This window comes from Lynx rufus, unplaced genomic scaffold (genome assembly GCF_022079265.1).
Source record: "Lynx rufus isolate CCGP_SWC_20201006 ecotype Redwood Valley unplaced genomic scaffold, mLynRuf1.p SCAF_35, whole genome shotgun sequence".
In the NCBI taxonomy this organism is placed as follows: domain Eukaryota; kingdom Metazoa; phylum Chordata; class Mammalia; order Carnivora; family Felidae; genus Lynx; species Lynx rufus.
Genome location: NW_025814851.1, coordinates 1388624 through 1414134, shown reverse-complemented (window position 1 = coordinate 1414134; position 25511 = coordinate 1388624). Strand labels below are relative to the sequence as shown.

At 37.2% G+C, this 25511-nt stretch overlaps 1 protein-coding gene across 1 annotated transcript in view; it reads left to right on the top strand.

Moving 5' to 3' along the window:
* The window catches only part of WNK3 (WNK lysine deficient protein kinase 3), a 154448-nt gene that overhangs the window by 25097 nt on the left and 103840 nt on the right, over nucleotides 1-25511 (top strand). The window contains exons 2-9 of the mRNA XM_047093639.1: nucleotides 736-908; nucleotides 1670-1890; nucleotides 2809-2966; nucleotides 12105-12193; nucleotides 15880-16099; nucleotides 23239-23533; nucleotides 24368-24561; nucleotides 24657-24806. Of these exons, the coding sequence (XP_046949595.1) occupies nucleotides 736-908; nucleotides 1670-1890; nucleotides 2809-2966; nucleotides 12105-12193; nucleotides 15880-16099; nucleotides 23239-23533; nucleotides 24368-24561; nucleotides 24657-24806 (1500 nt within the window). The remainder of the gene's footprint in view (nucleotides 1-735; nucleotides 909-1669; nucleotides 1891-2808; nucleotides 2967-12104; nucleotides 12194-15879; nucleotides 16100-23238; nucleotides 23534-24367; nucleotides 24562-24656; nucleotides 24807-25511) is intronic.

Here is a 25511-nt window from a genome sequence, read left to right as displayed (position 1 = left end):
CAGAGTTTTAGGGTTACAGTCCTCCCTCAGAATTCTATAAACATTGCTCCTTTGACTTTTAGCATTTAATATAGCAGATTAGAGGTCTAATTCCTGTTTGAAGGTATTTTACTGGTTGGTAACCTTGTATTTCTTTCTAGAAATATGTTGGCAGTTCAGATATTTAACCAGAATAGATGTCTACATGTCTAACATTTTGATTATTCCTGTCCTGACATTATATAGATCCTATAGATGTGGAAATTCAGGGATTTCTTAGGGAAACCTCCTGTTTGTTTTATTACTTTTTTTCATTTTGATATATTATTTTTCTTTTCCAGCAAAGGTGATTTTATTTTTTATTTATTTTTCCAGTTTTATTGAGATATAATTGATATATAACAAGTAGATATTTAAAATGTACAACATAATGATTTGATATATGTGTATATTGTGAAATGATCATGGAAAGTTTAGTTATCATATGAGGTATTGTTTTTCAGCATATTGATTTATTTTGCAGGTAGGTGTATAGCATAGTTATGAAATATAACAGCTGCTGCATTGTTGAATGGGAGGAATGAAAGTAACTACCTAATAAAATTTATCAATGATTATATAAGTCCTGAGAAAAAAATTGACAGATAAAAATACATATATAAATGAAAACAACAGAACAAAGCACACATTTGAGTGGTGTTAGAAATGTCCATGAGAATTTCTAGACTCTATTTGGAACTTGCTACTCCATTTCAGGACCGGAAATTAACCAAAGCTGAGCAGCAAAGGTTCAAGGAAGAAGCAGAGATGTTAAAAGGTCTCCAACATCCCAATATAGTTCGATTTTATGATTCCTGGGAGTCTATATTAAAGGGAAAGAAATGTATTGTATTGGTGACTGAACTTATGACATCAGGAACCTTAAAAACGTAAGTTGACCCTGATAGTGCTAATGAAGTTTTATTTGGAAATAATTTTCAAGAGTCATAAAAATTGTTTGTAAAATTGCAGTACTTGATTAAAGAATATGTAGTGTTTGGCAACTATGTGTCAGGGCAGGTTGAAAAATTTAGGATGTTAAGTTTGTTAGAATATACAGTATTGAGAAATGAATATTTGTGGGATAGCATAGAGTTTAAGAATTACAAATAATGTCATTTTGTAAAAATAATGAAAGATTGGGGGGGGTGGCCAGGTTCACATATCTAGTGAACAGTACTATATAATTATAATTTATTGTTTTATTTCTGACTGCGGTTTTTCATTTGATGGTACAATCACTTATTTATAATTATTAAATATGGGATATACTTTTTCTGTTTCCTAGCATCTTTGCACTAAAATTTTACATAGTTAACCCCCCTGGTGACTTTATAGAAATAGTTATTGGAAAGTAGAGAAGGATTTTCTTTTTAAAATTTTGCTGCCCTTCCACAAGAGGTCACTCTGATTAGAATGATTCTTGTTTTGAATTTAAAAAGCTAAAAAATGATAGACTTGGTAGGATGTCTTCTCTAAGAATGAAGCCTAGATTTAATTTTTTTTTCTATAACAGACAATAGAGGACAATTCAGTGCTGACAATCATAGTACATACAATACCAGCTAACTTACATGATTTACCCTAATAGTGCTCATATAATAAGCTAGATATGTTTGTTTATATGTGGTCTTTTTTTTCCTTTGTGTAGGTACTTAAAACGATTTAAAGTCATGAAACCAAAGGTCTTAAGGAGTTGGTGCAGGCAAATTTTAAAGGGATTGCAGTTCTTGCACACTAGGACTCCTCCCATTATTCACCGGGATCTGAAATGTGACAATATTTTCATCACGGGACCCACTGGATCTGTGAAGATTGGTGATCTAGGACTAGCCACCTTAATGCGAACATCATTTGCTAAGAGTGTCATTGGTGATTAACATTTTATAGTTTATTATTAGGATAAAGAGAGATTTTTTAATTGTGTATGTCTAGAATTGGGATCAGCAAACTATGGCCCATGAACCAAATCTGGCTCCATTGCTTATTTTTATAAATAAAAGTTTTATTGGAACACAACTACACTCCCTCATTTATGTATTGTCTATAGCTGCTTTTGCACTACAGTGACTGAGTTGAGTAGTTGTGACACAGACCATATAGACTGCAAAGCCTGAAATCTTTACTGTCTGGTCCTTCACAGAGAAGTTTGCTGACCCCTGGCCTAGAATGTGAATTTGGTTTTACTTTATTTATTTATTTATAAATGTTTATTTATTTTGAGAGAAAGAGCATGGGGGGGGGAGCAGAGAGAGGGGGGAGAGAGAGAATCCCAAGTAGGCTCTGTGCTGTTAGTACAGAGCTTGACATGGGGCTCAATCTCAAGAACTGTGAAATCATGACCTGAGCCAAAATCAGGAGTAGGACACTTAAGACTGAGCCACCCAGGTGTCCCAAATTTGCTTTTAAATATCTATTATATATTGACTTATTTCAGACACATCCTAGTGTATTTCTTTTGTGGGACATATTAAAAGGTTCCAAAGACTTAGGAAAGAAGATTTACTAATTTAATTCAGAAAAATTTGTAAATAAAGGATTAGAAATAAAAACAGATTTTAGTAATCATTATCTTGAGCATTAAAAGTTGTACTTTACCAGTATGGAAAGTTACGGAAATTCTTGACGTACTTTGTATAGATATAGCAAGTATTCCTGCAAATGTTTTATTTATAAATTTGGCTTAGGGAGCAGAAATTAACCCAGGTAATCCATATGGAAAAGGGAATGTGATCTTGGTGGATAAATTTTTCTTTTTAATAAAAATGTGGATGTGGTGTTATTTTGTAGGGACTCCTGAGTTTATGGCCCCAGAAATGTATGAAGAGCACTACGATGAATCTGTAGATGTCTATGCTTTTGGAATGTGTATGCTGGAAATGGCTACTTCTGAATACCCTTATTCTGAGTGCCAGAATGCAGCTCAAATATACCGTAAAGTAACTAGCGTAGGTATAACTTTATTCTTTTTTACTTCTTAGATTGTCATGTTTTATGTTGAAGTTGGTAAAGTCAGCTTAAAACTAATTTTGGTTTTAGTTTAGTGCTGTATAACAGTGCTAAATTTAACATAATTGTAATGAAACAAGCTTTATATTTATGCTGTATGCCTGTACTTTATTGGGGTCACATAAAATGCTCTGTATTAGTACCTTTGGGTAAATGTATAGATATATCTATATCCATTTGTTTGTAAATAATTTTTAGATTTATTGGGTGGATAATATTTTTTCAAAGCTGATAATGAAGTTTGACTAAATGGTTTTGAAAGTTTCTAGTTCTAAAAGCCTAATTATTAAAGAGCATTCAAAATATTGTTCAACAGCTACAGCATTTGATTCCCTGTTATAGGTAATTTTTTGCATTAGAAATTTCAAGGAATGTAAAGATGAATAAGAAGTATTTGCTACCCATAAAGAGCTTGCATTTTTAAATTCACAAATAGCTATAAAAATGAGAGTATAGTAAGGGATGTAAGGTAGAAGCAAAGTCTTAGGATTGTTCAAAATAGGTCTATTTCATATCTACTTGGGTGGCTGTAGAATAGGCTGTGAAAGAGATTGTTAGAGTGTTTCAAGTAACTAATACTAATAGGTACCATTTTTAAATGCATGCTGTATACTACATACCTTCATATTCTAACCCTACAAGATGGTGCTATCTTCAGTTTACGAATGATAAGGCTGAGAATCAGAGATTGTGACTTGCCCAAGTTCACACAGCTACTAATAGTGGTGGATTTTGACCTCAAATCTGTCTGACTCTAGAGATACATGTGTAGAGAGACAAGAAATAAAGCCAGTATCTAGAATGTGGGCCATTCTATAGGACAAATGACCTAGTTTCTCCAACAAATCAATTTCATGAAAGTAAAAAGGGGAGGGACTGTTAAAGAGTACAAGAGACTTAAAGTAGTGGTGAGCTACTTTAAGTGAACTAAATGTTTAACAACAGATTCTCTGAAAAAGAAAAAGCACTGATTTCTAGCATTCTCTGATTTCCTTGGTGTTAAATATTCTCACCATGACTGATTTCAAGTCACCACTATGACCTCACTGAATGCAGGGTTGGGAACAGAATACACAGTGGCACTCATCATATGGTATTTCTACCATACAGATATAATAAACAACCTCAAGAGCATAAATAATAGTAAAATGTAGTAAAATAATTACGAGTAGTGTTATCAGTATTTATTTCCTTGGCTGTTGATATAATTTATTTAATTGTAAGATTATATAAGTTTTGTAAATGACTGTGTTTAATAATCAACTTACAGATTTCTTGACAATGTAATAGCTGCGTCTTGTGAGATGGTATGAGCCAGGTCTAATGCACCATACATGTACTGTGAGGACCTTGTTTGGATCCTGATTTGAACAAACCAACTATACGAAGACATCATTTAGACAATTTGGAAAATTTGAGTGTGGACTGGGTTTTACATAATGTTAAGGAATTATTGGTAATTATTTTAGGTGGGATGGTGACATGATATCTGTTAGAGGTATAAACTGTAGACTTTCTGAGTGAAATGACATGATGTCTAGGATTTGCTTTAAAATATTTTAGGATAAAAAAGGTATGGGGGTAGATAGCTGAAACAAGGTTGACAAAATGTTGCTTGTTGAAGCTGGTGGTGGTTACATGGGGCTTCTTATACTATTCTACCTTTGAGTATGTTTGAAGATTTCTCCAACAAAGAGCTGAGAGAAGAGATAAGGCTAGAATGTCTTTTTAGTCTGAGTCCATACATTGTATGGCCACAAATAGAAAAGAATTTGTACTTGGTTTTGTAAGTTGCAGCTTCCCAATTAATTTCACCTAGGAGCAGAGAAAGGCAATAATTACCCAGGACTGCGGAAGAGGTAAGAGATCAGTGGAAAGGTCAAAGAGGAGTTTTTGTATAAGTAGAATGATGTAACACCATTTTCTGATGGTGATTTTATTATTTCATATTAAAATCACAAAAATGCCATATCACAATTCACATTTCCATCTGTATTAAAGTTTCTTGAGTTTGAGATCCAAATTAACTCCTAATCTCACCAGGTTTATCTAGTATATGATACTGGGCTTTCTGATTCTGCATCCTGTGAAGTAGTGTGACAGACCCAGAACTAGGTTATAGATTGCCTTATTCCATGACAATTATTCTATCATATCTTTCTCCTTCTAGATTAATTTGGAGTTTTCTATTGAATGACTGTAATGATTATTTTCTGAAACCTAAACTCATAATGTAAGAGTAATAGAATGTAAAATAAGCATATTCAGGCAGCTAACATTGTTACAGAAACATTTTGAATTGTCTACACCTTACTAATTTGTTAATGCATTCCTAGAACCTGTTGATTAGCTTGAGGTTCTCTCAATATTTTAGTATTGCTTAATGATAAAAATAATACAGATTTCTCAAAAGTTTATATATGTGTGTATATATATTTTGCATAATACATATATATTTTTTTAATGTTTATTTTTGAGAGAGAGACACAGAGCATGAGTTGGGGAGGGGCAGAGAGAGAGGGAGACACAGAATGTGAAGTAGGCTCCAAGCTCTGAGCTGTCAGCACAGAGCCCGGTGCGGGGCTCAAACCCACAAATTATGAGATCATGACCTGAGCCGAAGTCAGATGCTTAACCGACTGAGCCACCCAGGCGCCCCTATACATACATAATATATTGATTGTCCATTGCTTCTAGCTCTTCTGGAAGACTCGTTTATTATACTTTGTTAACTGCGGTTATACTTGTATGTACATTCCGAGATCCAATTTTTTCCATACTTAATGTTTCAATATGAGAATTTTCTGTTATTAAATAGTTTGAGAACATTTTTAGTTTTTGGGTAACATGAGCATATATATATCACATAATTTATGTAACATCACCTCTGTTGTTGGAAATTTAGACTGTTTACAAGTCTCCACTGTTATTTGCAGACTATTAGAACTATGACAAAATCTTTGTGAAAAAAATTGTTAAACTGTATGTATATATTTACCTTATTTAAAGCTTGAATATTTTAGTTTAGTGGTCAAAATTTATTATTTTATTTTATTATTATTATTATTTTTAATATATGAAATTTATTGTCAAATTGGTATCCATACAACACCCAGTGCTCATCCCAAAAGGTGCCCTCCTCAATACCCATCACCCACCCTCCCCTCCCTCCCACCCCCCATCAACCCTCAGTTTGTTCTCAGTTTTTAACTGTCTCTTATGCTTTGGCTCTCTCCCACTCTAACATCTTTTTTTTTTTTTCCTTCCCCTCCCCCATGGGTTTCTGTTAAGTTTCTCAGGATCCACATAAGAGTGAAACCATATGGTATCTGTCTTTCTCTGTATGGCTTATTTCACTTATAATCACACTCTCCAGTTCCATCCATGTTGCTACAAAAGGCCATGTTTCATTTTTTCTCATTGCCAAGTAGTATTGCATTGTGTATATAAACCACAATTTCTTTATCCATTCATCAGTTGATGGACATTTCGGCTCTTTCCATAATTTGGCTATTGTTGAGAGTGCTGCTATGAACATTGGGGTACAAGTGCCCCTATGCATCAGTACTCCTGTATCCCTTGGATAAATTCCTAGCAGTGCTATTGCTGGGTCATAGGGTAGGTCTATTTTTAATTTTCTGAGGAACCTCCACACTGCTTTCCAGAGCGGCTGCACCAATTTGCATTCCCACCAACAGTGCAAGAGGGTTCCCGTTTCTCCACATCCTCTCCAGCATCTATAGTCTCCTGATTTGTTCATTTTGGCCACTCTGACTGGCGTGAGGTGATATCTGAGTGTGGTTTTGATTTGTATTTCCCTGATAAAGAGCGACGTTGAGCATCTTTTCATGTGCCAGTTGGCCATCCGGATGTCTTCTTTAGAGAAGTGTCTATTCATGTTTTCTGCCCATTTCTTCACTGGGTTATTTGTTTTTCGGGTGTGGAGTTTGGTGAGCTCTTTATAGATTTTGGATACTAGCCCTTTGTCCGATATGTCATTTGCAAATATCTTTTCCCATTCCGTTGGTTGCCTTTTAGTTTTGTTGGTTGTTTCCTTTGCTGTGCAGAAGCTTTTTATCTTCATAAGGTCCCAGTAATTCACTTTTGCTTTTAATTCCCTTGCCTTTGGGGATGTGTCGAGTAAGAGATTGCTACGGCTGAGGTCAGAGAGGTCTTTTCCTGCTTTATCCTCTAGGGTTTTGATGGTTTCCCGTCTCACATTCAGGTCCTTTATCCATTTTGAGTTTATTTTTGTGAATGGTGTGAGAAAGTGGTCTAGTTTCCATCTTCTACATGTTGCTGTCCAGTTCTCCCAGCACCATTTGTTAAAGAGACTGTCTTTTTTCCATTGGATGTTCTTTCCTGCTTTGTCAAAGATGAGTTGGCCATACGTTTGTGGGTCTAGTTCTGGGGTTTCTATTCTATTCCATTGGTCTGTGTGTCTGTTTTTGTGCCAATACCATGCTGTCTTGATGATGACAGCTTTGTAGTAGAGGCTAAAGTCTGGGATTGTGATGCCTCCTGCTTTGGTCTTCTTCTTCAAAATTCCTTTGGCTATTCGGGGCCTTTTGTGGTTCCATATGAATTTTAGGATTGCTTGTTCTAGTTTCGAGAAGAATGCTGGTGCAATTTTGATTGGGATTGCATTGAATGTGTAGATAGCTTTGGGTAGTATTGACATTTTGACAATATTTATTCTTCCAATCCATGAGCAGGGAATGTCTTTCCATTTCTTTAAATCTTCTTCAATTACCTTCCTAAGCTTTCTATAGTTTTCAGCATACAGATCTTTTACATCTTTGGTTAGATTTATTCCTAGGTGTTTTATGCTTCTTGGTGCAATTGTGAATGGGATCAGTTTTTTTATTTGTCTTTCTGTGGCTTCATTGTTAGTGTATAAGAATGCAACTGAATACTGTACATTGATTTTGTATCCTGCAACTTTGCTGAATTCATGTATCAGTTCTAGCAGACTTTTGGTGGAGTCAATCGGATTTTCCATGTATAATATCATGTCATCTGCAAAAAGCGAAAGCTTGACTTCATCTTTGCCAATTTTGATGCCTTTGATTTCCTTTTGTTGTCTGATTGCTGATGCTAGAACTTCCAGCACTATGTTAAACAACAGCGGTGAGAGTGGGCATCCCTGTCGTGTTCCTGATCTCAGGGAAACAGCTCTCAGTTTTTCCCCATTGAGGATGATGTTAGCTGTGGGCTTTTCGTAAATGGCTTTTATGATGTGTAAGTATGTTCCTTCTATCCCGACTTTCTCAAGGGTTTTTATTAAGAAAGGGTGCTGGATTTTGTCAAAGGCCTTTTCTGCATCGATTGACAGGATCGAATGGTTCTTCTCTTTTTTTTTGTTAGTGTGATGTATCACGTTGATTGATTTGCAAATGTTGAACCAGCCCTGCATCCCAGGAATGAATCCCACTTGATCATGGTGAATAATTCTTTTTATATGCTGTTGAATTCGATTTGCTAGTATCTTATTGAGAATTTTGGCATCCATATTCATCAGGGATATTGGCCTGTAGTTCTCTTTTTTTACTGGGTCTCTGTCTGGTTTAGGAATCAAAGTAATACTGGCTTCATAGAATGAGTCTGGAAGTTTTCCTTCCCTTTCTATTTCTTGGAATAGCTTGAGAAGGATAGGTATTATCTCTGCTTTAAACGTCTGGTAGAACTCCCCTGGGAAGCCATCTGGTCCTGGACTCTTATTTGTTGGGAGATTTTTGATAACCGATTCAATTTCTTCGCTGGTTATGGGTCTGCTCAAGCTTTCTATTTCCTCCTGATTGAGTTTTGGAAGAGTGTGGGTGTTTAGGAATTTGTCCATCTCTTCCAGGTTGTCCAATTTGTTGGCATATAATTTTGCATAGTATTCCCTGATAATTGATTGTATCTCTGAGGGATTGGTTTAATAATTCCATTTTCATTCATGATTTTATCTATTTGGGTCATCTCCCTTTTCTTTTTGAGAAGCCTGGCTAGAAGTTTGTCAATTTTGTTTATTTTTTCAAAAAACCAACTCTTGGTTTCGTTGATCTGCTCTACAGTTTTTTTAGATTCTATATTGTTTATTTCTGCTCTGATCTTTATTATTTCTCTTCTGCTGCTGGGTTTAGGCTGCCTTTGCTGTTCTGCTTCTATTTCCTTTAGGTGTGCTGTTAGATTTTGTATTTGGGATTTTTCTTGTTTCTTGAGATAGGCCTGGATTGCAATGTATTTTCCTCTGAGGATTGCCTTCGCTGTGTCCCAAAGCGTTTGGATTGTTGTATTTTCATTTTCGTTTGTTTCCATATATTTTTTAATTTCTTCTCTAATTGCCTGGTTGACCCACTCATTCATTAGTAGGGTGTTCTTTAACCTCGATGGTTTTGGAGGTTTTCCAGACTTTTTCCTGTGGTTGATTTCAAGCTTCATCGCATTGTGGTTGGAAGTATGCATGGTATAATTTCAATTCTTGTAAACTTATGAAGGGCTGTTTTGTGACCCAGTATATGATCTATCTTGGAGAAGGTTCCATGTGCACTCGAGAAGAAAGTATATTCTGTTGCTTTGGGATGCAGAGTTCTAAATAGATCTGTCAAGTCCATCTGATCCAATGCGTCATTCAGGGCCCTTGTTTCTTTATTGACCGTGTGTCTACATGATCTAACCATTTCTGTAAGTGGGGTGTTAAAGTCCCCTGCAATGACCACATTCTTATCAATAAGGTTGCTTGTGTTTATGAGTAATTGTTTTATATATTTGGGGGCTCCGGTATTCGGCGCATAGACATTTATAATTGTTAGCTCTTCCTGATGGATAGACCCTGTAATTATTATATAATGCCCTTCTTCATCTCTTGTTACAGCCTTTAATTTAAAGTCTAGTTTGTCTGATATAAGTATGGCTACTCCAGCTTTCTTTTGGCTTCCAGTGGCATGATAAATAGTTCTCCATCCCCTCACTCTCAATCTAAAGGTGTCCTCAGGTCTAAAATGAGTCTCTTGTAGACAGCAAATAGATGGGTCTTGTTTTTTTATCCATTCTGATACCCTATGTCTTTTGGTTGGCGCATTTAATCCATTTACATTCAGTGTTATTATAGAAAGATACGGGTTTAGAGTCATTGTGATGTCTGTATGTTTTATGCTTGTAGTGATGTCTCTGGTACTTTGTCTCACAGGGTCCTCCTTAGGATCTCTTGTAGGGCTGGTTTAGTGGTGACAAATTTCTTCAGTTTTTGTTTGTTTGAGAAGACCTTTATCTCTCCTTCTATTCTAAATGACAGACTTGGTGGATAAAGGATTCTCGGCTGCATATTTTTTTCTGTTTAGCACACTGAAGATATCATGCCAATTCTTTCTGGCCTGCCAAGTTTCAAAGGAGAGATCAGTCACGAGTCTTACAGGTCTCCATTTATATGTGAGGGCACGTTTATCCCTTGTTGCTTTCAGAATTTTCTCTTTATCCTTGTATTTTGCCAGTTTCACTATGATATGTCATGCAGAAGATCGTTTCAAGTTACGTCTGAAGGGAGTTCTCTGTGCCTCTTGGATTTCAATGCCTTTTTCCTTCCCCAGTTCAGGGAAGTTCTCAGCTATTATTTCTTCAAGTACCCCTTCAGCACCTTTCCCTCTCTCTTCCTCCTCTGGGATACCAATTATGCGTAAATTATTTCTTTTTAGTGTATCACTTGGTTCTTTAATTTTCCCCTCATACTCCTGGATTTTTTTATCTCTTTCTCTCAGCTTCCTCTTTTTCCATAACTTTATCTTCTAGTTCACCTATTCTCTCCTCTGCGTCTTCAATCCGAGCTGTCGTTGTTTCCATTTTGTTTTGCATTTCATTTAAAGCGCTTTTCAGCTCCTCGTGACTGTTCCTTAGTCCCTTGATCTCTGTAGCAAGAGATTCTCTGCTGTCCTCTATACTGTTTTCAAGCCCAGCGATTAATTTTATGACTATTATTCTAAATTCACTTTCTGTTATATTATTTAAATCCTTTTTGATCAGCTCATTAGCTGTTGTTATTTCCTGGAGATTCTTCTGAGGGGAATTCTTCCGCTTGGTCATTTTGGATAGTCCCTGGAGTGGTGCGGACCTGCAGGGCACTTCCCCTGTGCTGTGGTGTATAACTGGAGTTGGTGGGTGGGGCCGCAGTCAGTCTTGATGTCTGCCCCCAGCCCACCGCTGGGGCCACAGTCAGACTGGTGTGTGCCTTCTCTTCCCCTCTCCTAGGGGCGGGATTCACTGTGGGGTGGCGGCCCATCTGGGCTACTTGCACACTGCCAGGCTTGTGATGCTGGGGATCTTTCGTATTAGCTGGGGTGGGTAGGCAAGGTGCACGGGGGCAGGAGGGGCAGGCTTAGCTCGCTTCTCCTTAGGTGATCCACTTCAGGAGGGGCCCTGTGGCAGCGGGAGGGAGTCAGATCCGCTGCGGGAGGTTTGGCTCCGCAGAAGCACAGAGTTGGGTGTTTGCGTGGAGCGAGCAAGTTCCCTGGCAGGAACTGGTTCCCTTTGGGATTTTGGCTGGGGGATGGGCGAGGGAGATGGTGCTGGTGAGCGCCTTTGTTCCCCACCAAACTGAGCTCTGTCGTCCGGGGGCTCAGCAGCTCTCCCTCCCTTTGTCCTCCAGCCTTCCTGCTTTCCGAGCAGAGCTGTTTATTTATGACCTCCCAGACGCTAAGTCACGCTGCTGTTGGAACACAGTCCGTCAGGCCCCTCCGCTTTTGCCAACCAGACTCAGGGGCTCTGCTTGGCCGGCGATCCGCCCCTCCACCCCGGCTCCCTCCCGCCAGTCCGTGGAGCGCGCACCGCCTCGCCGCCCTTCCTACCCTCTTCCGTGGGCCTCTTGTCTGGGCTTGGCTCCGGAGACTCCGTTCTGCTAATCCTCTGGCGGTTTTGTGGGTTAGTTAGGCAGGTGTAGGTGGAATCTAAGTGATCAGCAGGACGCGAGGTGAGCCCAGCGTCCTCCTACGCCGCCATCTTCCCTCTCTTTAATATCAAAATTTATTATTTTAATAAGCATCCTGTTGACTTAGGCTTTCCATTGCTTATTTTGTGACCAGAAACCATTTTTCTTTTCCCAGGGCATAAAGCCAGCCAGTTTCAATAAAGTCACTGATCCTGAAGTTAAAGAAATCATTGAAGGGTGTATTCGTCAAAACAAATCAGAAAGGTAGGTACAAATGTAGCAAAATGACATAACTGATAGATACATTAAACTCTTATCTTGGACTGGGTCATTTTCTAACCTTTGAATAATACTGAGTATTACTTTTGAGTAGAACACAAACCGTACTGTATTGAGTGAAGTATATCAGTGCATGTTGCTTGCCATTTTGGACTTTGATATCATGTGCTCAATTTTTCTTGAACTGAAATTTGGGTTTTGTTTGTGTGTGTTGTGGCAAATTTTCATCACCTTCAGCCATCAGTTTAACAGTCATTTGAGCCCCCAATTTAACTTGTTTCTAACAGTTGATAGTAGAGAGTTTCTGCAGTGTCACCTTCAGGTAAGTACTCAAATGGTTGGGTCCCCAGGTTAATTTGTTTCTAACAGTTGATGGTAGAGAGCTTCTGCTGTGTTACCTTCAGGTAAGTACTTAAATGATTTTTTATGATAGCTTAAAAAAATTGACCATCAACTCACTGGATGTTTTTTATTTATAGACCATATATCCTTGGGTCATGATAATGGTAAAGTGGATAGGGCTATTTTTTTCAAGAAGTAGTATTCTAGATGGGCGCCTGGGTGGCTCAGTTGGTTAAGCATCTGACTTTGGCTCAGGTCATGATTTCACAGTTTGTGGGTTTGAGCCCCGCGTTGGGCTCTGTGCTGACAGCTCGGAGCCTGGAGCCTGCTTTGGATTCTGTGTCTCCCGCTCTCTGCTCCTTCCCCGCTAATATTCCATCTCTCAAAAAAAAAAAAAAATTAAAGAAGTAGTATTCTAGATTTATTTGTATCAATTTTTTTTTATGGACACATCCCTTTAGTTTTAGCTTATATTTCCCATTAATTTGAGCTTAGGACAGGTGCCGAGTTAAATCAGTGGGTTAAATTTTTGATTTTTTACCTCCTTATTGGTTATGATTAATGAAGGTGATAGGTCTTTTATAGGAGTTATTTTCACCCACATTTTATTGACTGTCCCCCGTTTTTATTAGTTTTCTAAGTTCAGTGTTGTATATCTGAGAATATATAAAGCCACTAAGGTAAAACCTGTTTAGTTATAGCTTTATTATAAAACATTGGTGTTTGTACCAACAGGCTATATCTAGGTAGTTATATATTTTAATTATGATAAAATATGCATAACTTAAGATTGACCATTTTAATCATTTTTAAGTATACAATTCAGTGGCATTAAGTATATTCACATTGTTGTATACAACCACACAGCTTTGTATTTACAGAACCTTTTCATCACCCAAACAGAAACTCTGTATCTATTACATAGTACCTCTCCATTCCTTTTCCCCTCAACACCTAGTAACATTTATTCTACTTTTGTCTCTATGAATTTGTTTATTCTAGGTACCTCATGTAAGTGAAATCATACAATAATTTGTCTTTTTGTGGCTGGTTATTTAACTTAGCATAGTGTTTTCAAGGTTGATCCATGTTGCAGCCTGTATCAGAATGCCCTTTTTAAGGAAGAAACACATACATTCCCATTTTGTGTATCCATTAGTCTGTTGATGGACACTTGGGTTATTTCTACCTTTTGGTTATGATGAATAGTGTTGCGTGGATATTGGTGAATAAGTATTTGCTTGAATCCCTGTTTTCAGTTCTCTTCATTATATACCTAGGAGTGGAATTACTGGATTGTATGGTAATACTGTTTAATTCTTTGGAGAACCACCAGTTTTTTTTCACAGTGACTGCACCATTTTGTATTCCTTCCACTAACATATGAAGGTTCCAGTTTTTCAACATCCTCACCAATACTCGTTATTTTCCATTTTTTGATAATAGCTATCCTAACGGTTACGAATTGGTATCTCATTGTGGTTTGGATTTGCATTTTCCTAATGACTAATGATGTTGAGTATCTTTTCACGTGGTTATTTTCATGTGGTTATTGGCCATTTGTATATCTTCTTTGGAGGAGTGTCTGTTCAAGTCCTTTGCCCTTTTTAAAGTTAGGTTGTTAATGTTTTTGTTGTGGCCATTTTTAAGTTGTAAGAGTTTAGGCATACTTTTTTTAAAATGAGACTGAAAATACAGTTGACCCTTGAACAACAAACAGTACAGTACTGTAAATGTATTTTCTCTTCCTTATGGTTTTCTTAATAATGTTTTCTTTAGTTTATTGTAAAAATACAGTATATAATACATATGCAAAATACATGTTAATCAACTGTATGTTATTGGTAAGGCTTCTGGTCAATAGAACTATTAATAGTTAACTATTAATAGTTAAGTTTTGGGGGAGTTAAGAGTTAGACACAGATTTTCAACTGAGGTTGGCACCCTAACCCCCCATAGTGTTCAAGGGTGAGTTGTATGATGTTGAAGTAGCCATTTTAGTTTGGATTCTGATTATTGCTTTTACAGCATTTTCATTGTGAACTGTTATCAGAGAACATTGGAATATTCAGAAGGATTCATAGCATATTAGTGTATTAGAAAGAGCATAAGCTTCTACATCAGACCAAGATTCAAATGTGGATTCATACTTAGCCAGTGTGATCTTGAATATGTTACTTAACTGTTCCTCAAAACAGGTCTTACTTTGGTGATTAAAAAGATAATGCATATAAAATACCTAACAGAGTAATAAGTATTTAATGGTGTCTTTTGGTGCTATTGCTGTAATTATTCCTTAGTAAAAATACCTAGGGAAATTTTTCATTGAGAGGCAGATGGCTTTAACTTGGTTGTGCCTTCTTAAACACATCTTACCTTAGCCTTAAAACTAATTAGTATGAGGAAGCTTACTCTTTTTATAACGCTCTCTTAGTTATGTATTTGTCTCAATCAGTAAAATGATCAGAAGGGCTGAAAATCCTCAAGTTACAGGATACCATGCTATTAATGTACTTTATCTGTTTTAAGTAGTGTGAGAGGTTTTCTACATAGACACTGGTTTTAGTTCTCTCTGACCTGTAATATAGATACATTAGATATTAAATATCTGTTTTAGAGATTGGTGAAAGCAAAGGAAATTAACTGTCCTGAGCTTGTAAAAGAATCTTTTGAACCCCTGTCCTTTGTTTCCTCTTCAGAGATGGTTAATTCCTAATACTAGGTTAGAGGCACATCCACTGCATGTATACTTTGGCCTAAAATACTAGACTTACATATTTTAAGAAAACCATGGGACTTTGCAGAACTAAATTAGTATCATTCATGGCATTCTCTAAAGAGTAAAGTACACTAACTTGACTATTGTTAATGGAGTCAACGACTTCTATTTATAACATTTGTAAAATAGTTTGAATTTATGGTTTACTTTAGAGTTTATATATCTGGAAGTTTTTAGTTGCCTTTGCTGACAGTCTATTGTTTGAGTTTTAGTAACTTAAGCCAGTGGCTTAGGGAAACTAGTCACTCTACTCAACATATACTATAGCACTGCTTCAGTTCTCTAGGCATATAGTATCTAGATGTGTTGTTGATAACAATCTTTAATTAAGATGACTTTAAGTGTATGTTAGGTGGGATTTCTTTGCATTCTTGGTAATAATGAGTTGGATATAAGATTTGGTTTTTAACAAAGCAGGGTAATGGTTTAATTAATAGAAGTTTTAAAATAAGATTGTTATTTTGATGTAATTAATATTTACTAATTAAGGGTTCTATATCTTGTTTGTGATTGGAAAAATTGACAATGAGATATGTATTTTGTTTATTAGGTTGTCTATCAGGGACCTATTAAACCACGCATTTTTTGCTGAGGATACAGGACTGAGGGTGGAGTTAGCAGAGGAAGATGACTGCTCTAATTCGTCCCTGGCTTTAAGACTCTGGGTTGAAGACCCTAAAAAATTGAAAGGCAAACACAAAGACAATGAAGCTATTGAATTCAGTTTCAATTTAGAAACGGATACATCTGAGGAAGTAGCATATGAAATGGTAAGTGAATCCTACCACTATTCTCCACACCCCCCCAACCAATGCTGCCCTTTATAGTATCAGGGTTGATTGATTCCTTTCTCCTTATTGCTTTCTTTCCTCTCGTTTTCTCCTTTTCTTTATTTAAATTATTTTATTGTGAAATGTATCTTTACAGAAGAGTATATTAAATTTGTATGTAGAGTATAAAGAATAATAAAATGCTACTTTTATTAAGAAATAGAACACAACTGATACCTTTGAAGCCACCTGTATGCCCCTCCCAGTTGTATTCCCTTCCCTAATCACTACAGGTAATATCTACCCTGGCTTTTGTGTTACTTATTCCTTCCTTTGTTTTTCATTATAGTTTATCTAAGTAATATATTGTTTTGTTTTAGAAACCTGAGTGGCAAGCCCACACCTAGGTGAATACTGACGTTACTATTAGGTGAAGATGGCCAGGATAGCCAACTGAATAGTCTCTCAGTCATAGTCTGCCTTCAGTTTCCCTAAGCATTTACAAGAGGGGAAGTCAACAGGTGAGGTCATGATTAAATTTAGGGAAATACACACATGGCTCACTAGTCAGGTCACCAGTGGGCTGTTGTATGGACCAGAAATTAGTTGTGTGGTTACAATATGGTTTGATGGGGCATGGGCCTCTCTGACTTCTCTACTTCTAATCTCCTCATGATCCATCTCCCCACAGAGCAGATGACAACAGAGAACTTCTGTGGGGTTGAATGTGCGTCCACACCAGATCCAGGCTGCTACAGTGCTTGGAGGGAAAGCATACAGGAGCTTTGACAGCACATGGTCAGATTAGCCAAGTACAGATAGTCTGAGCCAGGTTAATCTGGACATCCTGTCCTTGGGTTAAAAAGAGGGATGAAACATTGACAGTGGGGATCTTGGAGATGATAGCCTTTAACATGTCTATTTTTATAGTCATACTGTTTTGATCTGGAAATATTGCCTTGGACATCTGGTGCACAACTATTATTCTGATATTTCTCTTTACTATCTTTATAGACTCCTCTTCCTCTCTGTTGGGTTTCATGTTTCCTAAATCTCATGTCTTTCTCTTTCTTGGCTTACCCTATTGTTTTAGTGGCACACTTCCTCTGCCTGCTTCTTAAAGAAAGGGTATGAGAGGTAAATTCTTTGAGATTTGCATGTATGAAAATATTTTTATTCTATATTCATATTTAATTGATTGGCTGGCTATGGCATTTTAGGTTGCATTTAAAAAAATTTTAGACTCATTGTTCCATGCTTTTCTAGCTTTCAATATTAATCTTGAGAAGTATAAAGTTGTTCTGTTTTCAGAATCTTTTGCATGTGATCCATTTTTTGCTCTCTGGAAGTTTGTAATAGTTTCTATTTCTTTTTTCAGTATTCTAAAATTTCAGTGATATGTCTTTTTTTAATTTTATTTTTATCTTTTAAAAATTTACATCCAAATTAGCATATAGTGAAACAATAATTTCAGAAGTAGATTCCTTAATTGCCCTTACCCATTTAGCCCATCCCCCTTCCCACAACCCCTCCAGTAACCCTCAGTTTGTTCTCCATATTTATGAGTCTCTTCTGTTTTGTCCCGCTCCCTGGTTTTATATTATTTTTGTTTCCCTTCCCTTATGTTCATCTGTTTTGTCTCTTATAGTCCTCATATGAGTGAAGTCATATGATTTTTGTGTTTCTGTGACTGACTAATTTCACTTAGCATAACACCCTCCAGTTCCATCCACGTTGTTGCAAATGGCAAGATTTCATTCTTTTTGATTGCCGAGTAATACTCCATTGTATATATATACCACATCTTCTTTATCCATTCATCCATCGATGGACATTTGGGCTCTTTCCATACTTTGGCTATTATTGATAGTGCTGCTATAAACATGGGGGTGCATGTGTCCCTTCGAAACAGCACACCTGTATCCCTTGGCTAAATGCCTCGTAGTGCAATTGCTGGGTTGTAGGGTAGTTCTATTTTTAGTTTTTTGAGGAATCTCTATGCTGTTTTCCAGAGTGGCTGCACCAGTTTGCATTCCCACCAACAATGCAAAAGAGATCCTCTTTCTCCACATCCTTGCCAACATCTGTTGTTGCCTTAGTTGTTAATGTTAGCCATTCTGACAGTTGTAAGGTGGTATCTCATTGTGGTTTTGATTTGTATTTCCCTGATGAGTAATGTTGAGCGTTTTTTCATGTGTCGGTTGGCCTTCTGGATGTTTTCTTTGGAGAAGTGTCTATTCATGTCTTTTGCCCATTTGTTCCCTGGATTATTTGTTTTTTGGGTGTTGAGTTTGATAAGTTCTTTATAGATTTTGTATACTAACCCTTTATCTGATATGTCATTTGCAAATATCTTCTCCCATTCTTTCAGTTGCCTTTTAGTTTTGCTGATTGTTTCCTTCACTGTGCAGAAGCTTTTTATTTTGATGAGGTCCCAGTAGTTCATTTTTGCTTTTGTTTCCCTTGCCTCCGGAGACGTGTTGAGTAAGAAGTTGCTGCGAGCAAGATCAAAAAGGTTTTTGCCTGCTTTCCTCTCAAGGATTTTGATGGCTTCCTGTCTTACATTGAGGTCTTTCATCCACTTTGAGTTTATTTTTGGGGATGGTGTAAGAAAGTCGTCCAGGTTCATTCTTCTGCATGTTGCTGTCCAGTTTTCCCAGCACCACTTGCTGAAGAGACTGTCTTTATTCCATTGGATATTCTTTCCTGCTTTGTCAAAGATTGGTTGGCCATATGTTTGTGGGTCCATTTCTGGGTTCTCTATTCTGTTCCATTGATCTGAGTGCCTGTTCTTGTGCCAGTACCATACTGTCTTGATGGTTACAGCTTTGTAGTATAGCTTGAAGTCTGGGATTGTGATGCCTCCTGCTTTGGTTTTCTTTTTCAAGATTGCTTTGGCTATTCGGGGTCTTTTCTGGCTCCATACAAATTTTAGGATTATTTGTTCTAGCTCTGTGAAGAATGCTGGTGTTATTTTGATAGGGATTGCATTGAATATGTAGATTTCTTTGGGTAGTATCGACATTTTAACAATATTTGTTCTTCCTATCCAGGAGCATGGAATCTTTTTCCATTTCTTTGTGTCTTCTTCAATTTCTTTCATAAGCTTTCTATAGTTTTCAGTGTATAGATTTTTCACCTCTTTGGTTAGATTTATTCCTAGGTATCTTATGGTTTTGGTGCAACTGTAAATGGGATCGATTCCTTGATTTCTCTTTCTGTCAGTTCATTGTTGGTGTATAGGAATGCAACCAATTTCTGTGGATTGATTTTATATCTTGCAGCTATCCTGAATTCATGAATCAATTCTAGTAGTTTTTTGGTGGAATCTTTTGGCTTTTCCGTATAGAGTATCCTGTCATCTGTGAAGAGTGAAAGTTTGACCTCCTCCTGGCTGATTTGGATGTCTTTTATTTCTTTGTGTTGTCTGATTGCAGAGGCTAAGACTTCCAATACTGTGTTGAATAACAGTGGCGAGAGTAGACATCCCTGTCTTGTTCCTGACCTTAGGGGGAAAGCTCCCAGTTTTTCCGCATTGAGGATGATATTAGCATTGGGTCGTTCATATATGGCTTTTGTGATCTCGAGGGGATGGAAAGCCATCTATCATGCTAATGGTCAACAAAAGAAAACTCGAGTAGCCATACTTATATCAGACAATCTAGACTTTAAAATAAAGTGATGTGTCTTGATTTGAGTCTATTTTCATCTACTTTGTTGGTTCTCAGTGGACCTTTCCAATCTGTCAACTCATATCCTTTAGTTTCTGGGAAGTTTCTTGAAGTATTTTATTGATCATTTCTCCCCATTTTTTTCTTTCTGGAACTATTAGCATTTGGATATTGGACCTTTTGGACTAATTCTCCACTGTTCTTTCTTTTCTATTTTCCACCTTTATTGTCCTTTTATTCTCCTTTCTGGCAGATATTATCAACTTTATTTTCTAACCCATTGAGTTTTTCATTTCTGTTATCATGGTTTTAATTTTAAGAGTTCCTATTCATTTTTTGGTCTGTTCCTTCCTTAGAGTAAACATCTTGTTCTTTGTTTTGTTGAGGCAATATTATCGCACCTCTCTGTAACATTTGTAAAAAAAAGTGTTTCTGACATTTTTCTACCTGTGTAGTCTCTTTTCTCCAAATTGCTGTTTTACCTTTGTTGGTTTTATACTGTCTTCTTGTTAGAGGCTTTTCTCATATTTCTGGTAATTCTTAACTCGCTGCTCATGATTAATAGACTATAGGAGACTATATATGTTTTCTGTTGCTGTGTAACAAATTACCACAAATTAAGTGACTTAAAGCAGCACCCATTTATTAATTCAGTTCTGGAGGTCAAAAGTCCTAGTGGGCTTCACTGTAGTCTCTGCTTAGGATCTCACAGGCTGAAATTAAGGTGTTAGTAGCCAGGGTTCTTATCTGGAGGTACTGTGGGCATATCTGCTTATGAGTTTTTGGCAGAATTCAATTCTATATAGTTGTAAGACAGAGGCCCCCGTTTCCTTGCTGGCTATTAGGTGGTGGTCACTTTCCACTCCTAGAGGCTGCTTTTCAATCCCTTCCTGTGTCCTCACTCCATCTTCAAAGGCAGCAATGACATGTTGAATCCTTAGTCACCAGCTAGTAAAAGTCTCACCCAGATAATGTCCCTATTTTAAGGTCACCTGTTCATAGCAAAATAATGGGACTGATCTCTCCTCATATTCATAGGTTTGAGGATTAGGATGGGACATCTTTGAGGGGCCATAATTTGTGTTCCACAGAAACTTAGAAGCCCATTGGATGATGTGATTGCTTGTATCAGACTTGTTAACGTTCACCTCTACGGTGGGCCTTTAATTAAGGAATCTCTGACATCAATATTTGTAGGTCTGTATTCTTGGATTGGTCCGATTCCCCCAGAGAATCATCTTTAGTGTCCTTCCTGAAGGGTAGGGGGCTGGTTACTGGTATTTTGGTAGCCAAGTGGGGGAAAGGGCTGAGGGTTTCTGCATATGGCATTCAGTGTGCATATTGTCATTTAATCTTACTTTCTACATGGTAGCTTTACCGTCAACTGTGCCTGGTGTTCTATAGTCCAGAGATCCTCTCTTTTACCCTCTCTAGAGAACAAAACTCCAGGCTTCTTGGGGAGGGGAGAATCAATCACCCAAAGGTGTGGAATGGAGGAAGGGGCACAGGGATCCAAATATTTAAGTGCTTCTCACACCAGTGCTAGAACAGGTATTGCCAGTTCCTGTGCCTTGTGAATATTTTTCAGTATAAATGATAATGATTCTCTGCTTTCCCTAGTTCAACATTTTCAGGTCTTCTAGGTCACTTAATCTGTTTTAGTTCACCATTTTCAGGTCTTCTAGGTGACTTAATCTGTTTTCCACATTCTGGAGTGTCCAAAATGTTGTTGCTGTTGTTTTACTCTTATTCTCCCTGTTCTTGTGGGTTTATAACTTAAAAATCCATTTAGTATGGGGATTTTTTTTAGAGCTTTTGGAGGGAGTGAAATTAAATATATGGATTCCATCTAACATTTTAATCATCTTTCAACTACCACGAAATTTTCCTGAGTCTTCAGACCCACAAGGCATACTTTAAAAAACAGATTGTAGGACTGAGAATGATATGCCATGCCACCTCCTCAAGTCATCTTTCTGCTCCTCAGCCCCGCTCTTCTCAGACAGCAAGCCCTTAACTTCTCTCACACTTCTAACACCTGGTAAGATGTAGTACTTTGCTGTGAGCAGATTTACCTTTGCCTGGAGTGTGGATCTCTAAACTTCATCTCCACCTCCCTTAATAGCCAGCAAGTTCCTTTTTTGTTTGTTTGTTTTAATTCAAGTCAGAGTTTACCTTCCTCTGTGATGCTTTCTTCTCTTTTCCCTTTAGGGCTTTTATAGCAGCTTAAAGCTTTCTACCTTACTTTAAGTTAAATATGTACCATCTTACCACCAGATTTTGTGCTCATACAGGACAAACAACCAGTGTAATAACTTTAATGTCTCTGGAGTCCAGTACTGGGCACATTGTAGGCACTTAATGTTGTTGAATAAGAAACCTTTTAATCTTTCACAAACCTTAATGACAGTCATAAATTAACTGTAATAAGACTTCATGTACTGAAACATCAAGTTATTTGTTTGTTTTGGTTAAAGCCACAATTCTTTTAACAATACTTGGTAGTGGTATTTTTCTTATGCTTATTAAAGGCTCTACATTTATGTATGTCTAAGAAAGAACATAGAAGGTGGGCCTGGGTAGCTCATTCAGTTGGGTGTCTGACTTCGGCTCAGGTCATGATCTCACAGTTTGTGAGTTCAAGCCCCGTGTCGGGCTCTATGCTGACAGCCTGGAGCCTGCTTCTGATTCTGTGTCTTCCTCAGTCTCTCTCCCACTCTCCTGCTCACGCTCCGTGTTTCTCTCTCTCTCTCTCTCTCTCTCTCTCTCTCTCTCTCTCTCTCAAAAATAAATAAACATTAAAAAGAAAGAACCTAGATGTACATCGAAAATATTGAGGGGCGCCTGGGTGGCTCAGTTAATGAAGTGTTCCACTCTTGGTTTTGGCTCAGTTCATGATCTCACAGGTTCATGAGTTTGAGCCCTATGTCAGGCTCTGCACTGACAGTGTGGAGCCTGCTTGGGATTCTCCCTCTCTCCCTCTCTCTCTGCCCTTCCCCTGCTCACATGCACTCTGTCTCCCTGTCTACCTCTCAACATAAAATTGTATAAAAAAATTATTTAAACTTTTTTAATGTTTATTCATTTTTGAGGGGGGGGGTGCGGAGGGGCAGAGAGAGAGTGAGACACAAAATCTGAAGCAGGCTCCAGGCTCTGAGCTGTCAGCACAGAGCCGGATGTAGGGCTCGAACCCACGAAACTGTGAGATTGTGACCTGAGCCAAGTCAGACGCTCAACCGACTAAGCCACCCAGGCACCCCTGTATAAAAAATTATTTAATTACTATGATATACACCTGAAACTATGTCAATTATATTGAATTGAAACAAAAAGAATATGTAAACAAATTAGCTGTTATTTAATGGCATTTGCAATTTGGGAGTGCAAAATAACTCTGCTGGTAAAAAAAAAAAAGTTAAAAATCTTAAATGTTAAAGATGTAGTTTGCTTATTATGTTTTGTTTGTAGGTCAAGTCAGGATTCTTCCATGAAAGTGATTCCAAAGCTGTTGCTAAGTCCATTAGAGACCGGGTCACCCTGATAAAGAAGACAAGGGAGAAGAAACCAGCTGGCTGTTTGGAAGAACGCAGGGATTCCCAGTGCAAGTCTGTGGGGAATGTACTCCCTCAGCACCAGAATACAACTTTGTCCCATGCTCCTGCTCAGCACACGGGGACTGAATGTGAAGAAACTGAAGTTGATCAGCATGTTCGACAACAGTTTCTACAAAGAAAACCACAGCAGCACTGCTCCTCTGTTACAGGTAGTAGTCCTAATTTATAAAAGTAAACAAACGTGTGATTGTGTTCCCTTATCTTGAAATAGTACTTTTGTGCTTTTCAAAGAATTCTATTATCCATCATTTCATTAGTCCTTTTACAAACTCCCTGAAATAGACAAGCTAGCCTAGTTATCTTATTTTAAAATTAAGAAACTGTTTTGTTACATGACTTGTCCAAAGTGCTAATTGAATAAGAGCTATAATATTTTTACCATTTTTAAAGGTCTAATGTAAATCCTTAAATAAAGAATATTTGGAACTAAAGGGAAAATTTATTTTTTAAGGAGGAATTTTTTAGACTTTAAGATCCTTTGTTTTTAGACTCAAGTATAAAATTATTGTAGTTCCTTTAATTTTTCTGCTATAATACATTCTCTTCTCTAGAAGGACATAGTATTTTCTTTTCTTTTTTTAGTGTTTTCATAGTAATAACCAATTGTTCTGTAAAGATAGTATTTTCTAGCCAGGGTCTAAGAGAATGAGAATATATATGACCCTTAGATTTTACTGGAATCCTAATGGTAAGTGTAGATTAGTTAGGGATTTACATGAAATGGCCAGCAAATGGAGTTGATTTTTATGTGATTCTTTGTTTTTAGGTTTGCTTTACTAAGAAAATTTTAGTTCTACTACAATGTCAGCATGGAGAGTTTACATGATGGTTTTTGGTTAATTGTATAGTGTGCATATTTTATTTCAAGTTGTCTTGGGTTGTCAGAGTAAAAGAAAATATAAAACACTTATTATTTCCCATGTCATTTAGACCTTGTGCTTCAAGTTTTTCCTTCTACTTGTTGCTTCTTTTCTTTGTCATAGGTGACAATTTGTCTGAGGCAGGAGCTGGATCTGCTATACACTCAGATACTTCAAGTCATCCCAGTGTGGCCTATTCCTCAGACCAGAAGATGGGTTCTCAAGTGGTTTCCAACATCCCACAGGCTGAAATAAATGTTCCAGGGATGATTTATCCATCCCAGCAGCGAGTAGGACATTACCAGCAGATTTCAGGGGTAAGGTGAACTGTTATATTTTTAAATATATAATCCATATATTTACTGTAAATGGGAGAGTTTATCTTTAACATATTTTTTTTCTTATTTAACAGCTGCAACAGCAGCCAAAGCTGTCTCAGCCCCACATTTTGCCTTTGGTTCAAGGTCAGTCCACTGTTTTGCCTGTACATGTCCTTGGACCTCCAGTTGTCTCACAACCCCAGGTTTCCCCATTAACTGTCCAGACGGTCTCACAGGTAAAGGTAAGGTGTATTTTAGAGGTTCTGTATTCTGTTAAATGTATTTAACACTGCCTAGATTTCCTCCCTTTCAAAGGCTCTCTTTCATAAATTCAATATAATTATATAAAACTCACTGAAAGTTAAAAGTTGTTTATGCCTGAGGATGTACCTAACATTGTGAAACTAGAATCTTGAGACACTGATTGTATTATTGGCAAAGACACTGAGGACACCATATATCGATAAACAAGTTTATTTATAAATCAGATCTCTTTCTCTTGGTGATGATGGTTTGTTCTTTGTATTGGACTTTTCTAGCCTGGTTTGAATGTGGAGGGATGTCTTTTGTAGTTAATTAGAAATAATATTTTATAGGCAAAATCTTTGGCACTTTATCTAAATTCTTGGCTTTTTGAAAAATTTTAATTCCAGTATAGTTAAACATACAGTGTGATATTAATTTCAGGTGTACAATATAGTGATCCCACACTTCCATGCATCACCCTGTGCTCATCACGACAAGTGAACTCTTTAATACCCTTCATCTATTTCACCCATCCCCCCCCCCACCCCCACCTGCCTTCTGGTAACCAGAAGGGTTTGTTCTCTGTAATTAAGAGTCTGTTTTCTTAGTTTGTCTCTTTTTTTCTTTGTTTGTTTATGTCATTTCTTTAATTCCACATATGAGTGAAATCATATGGTATTTGTCTATCTCTGACTGACTTG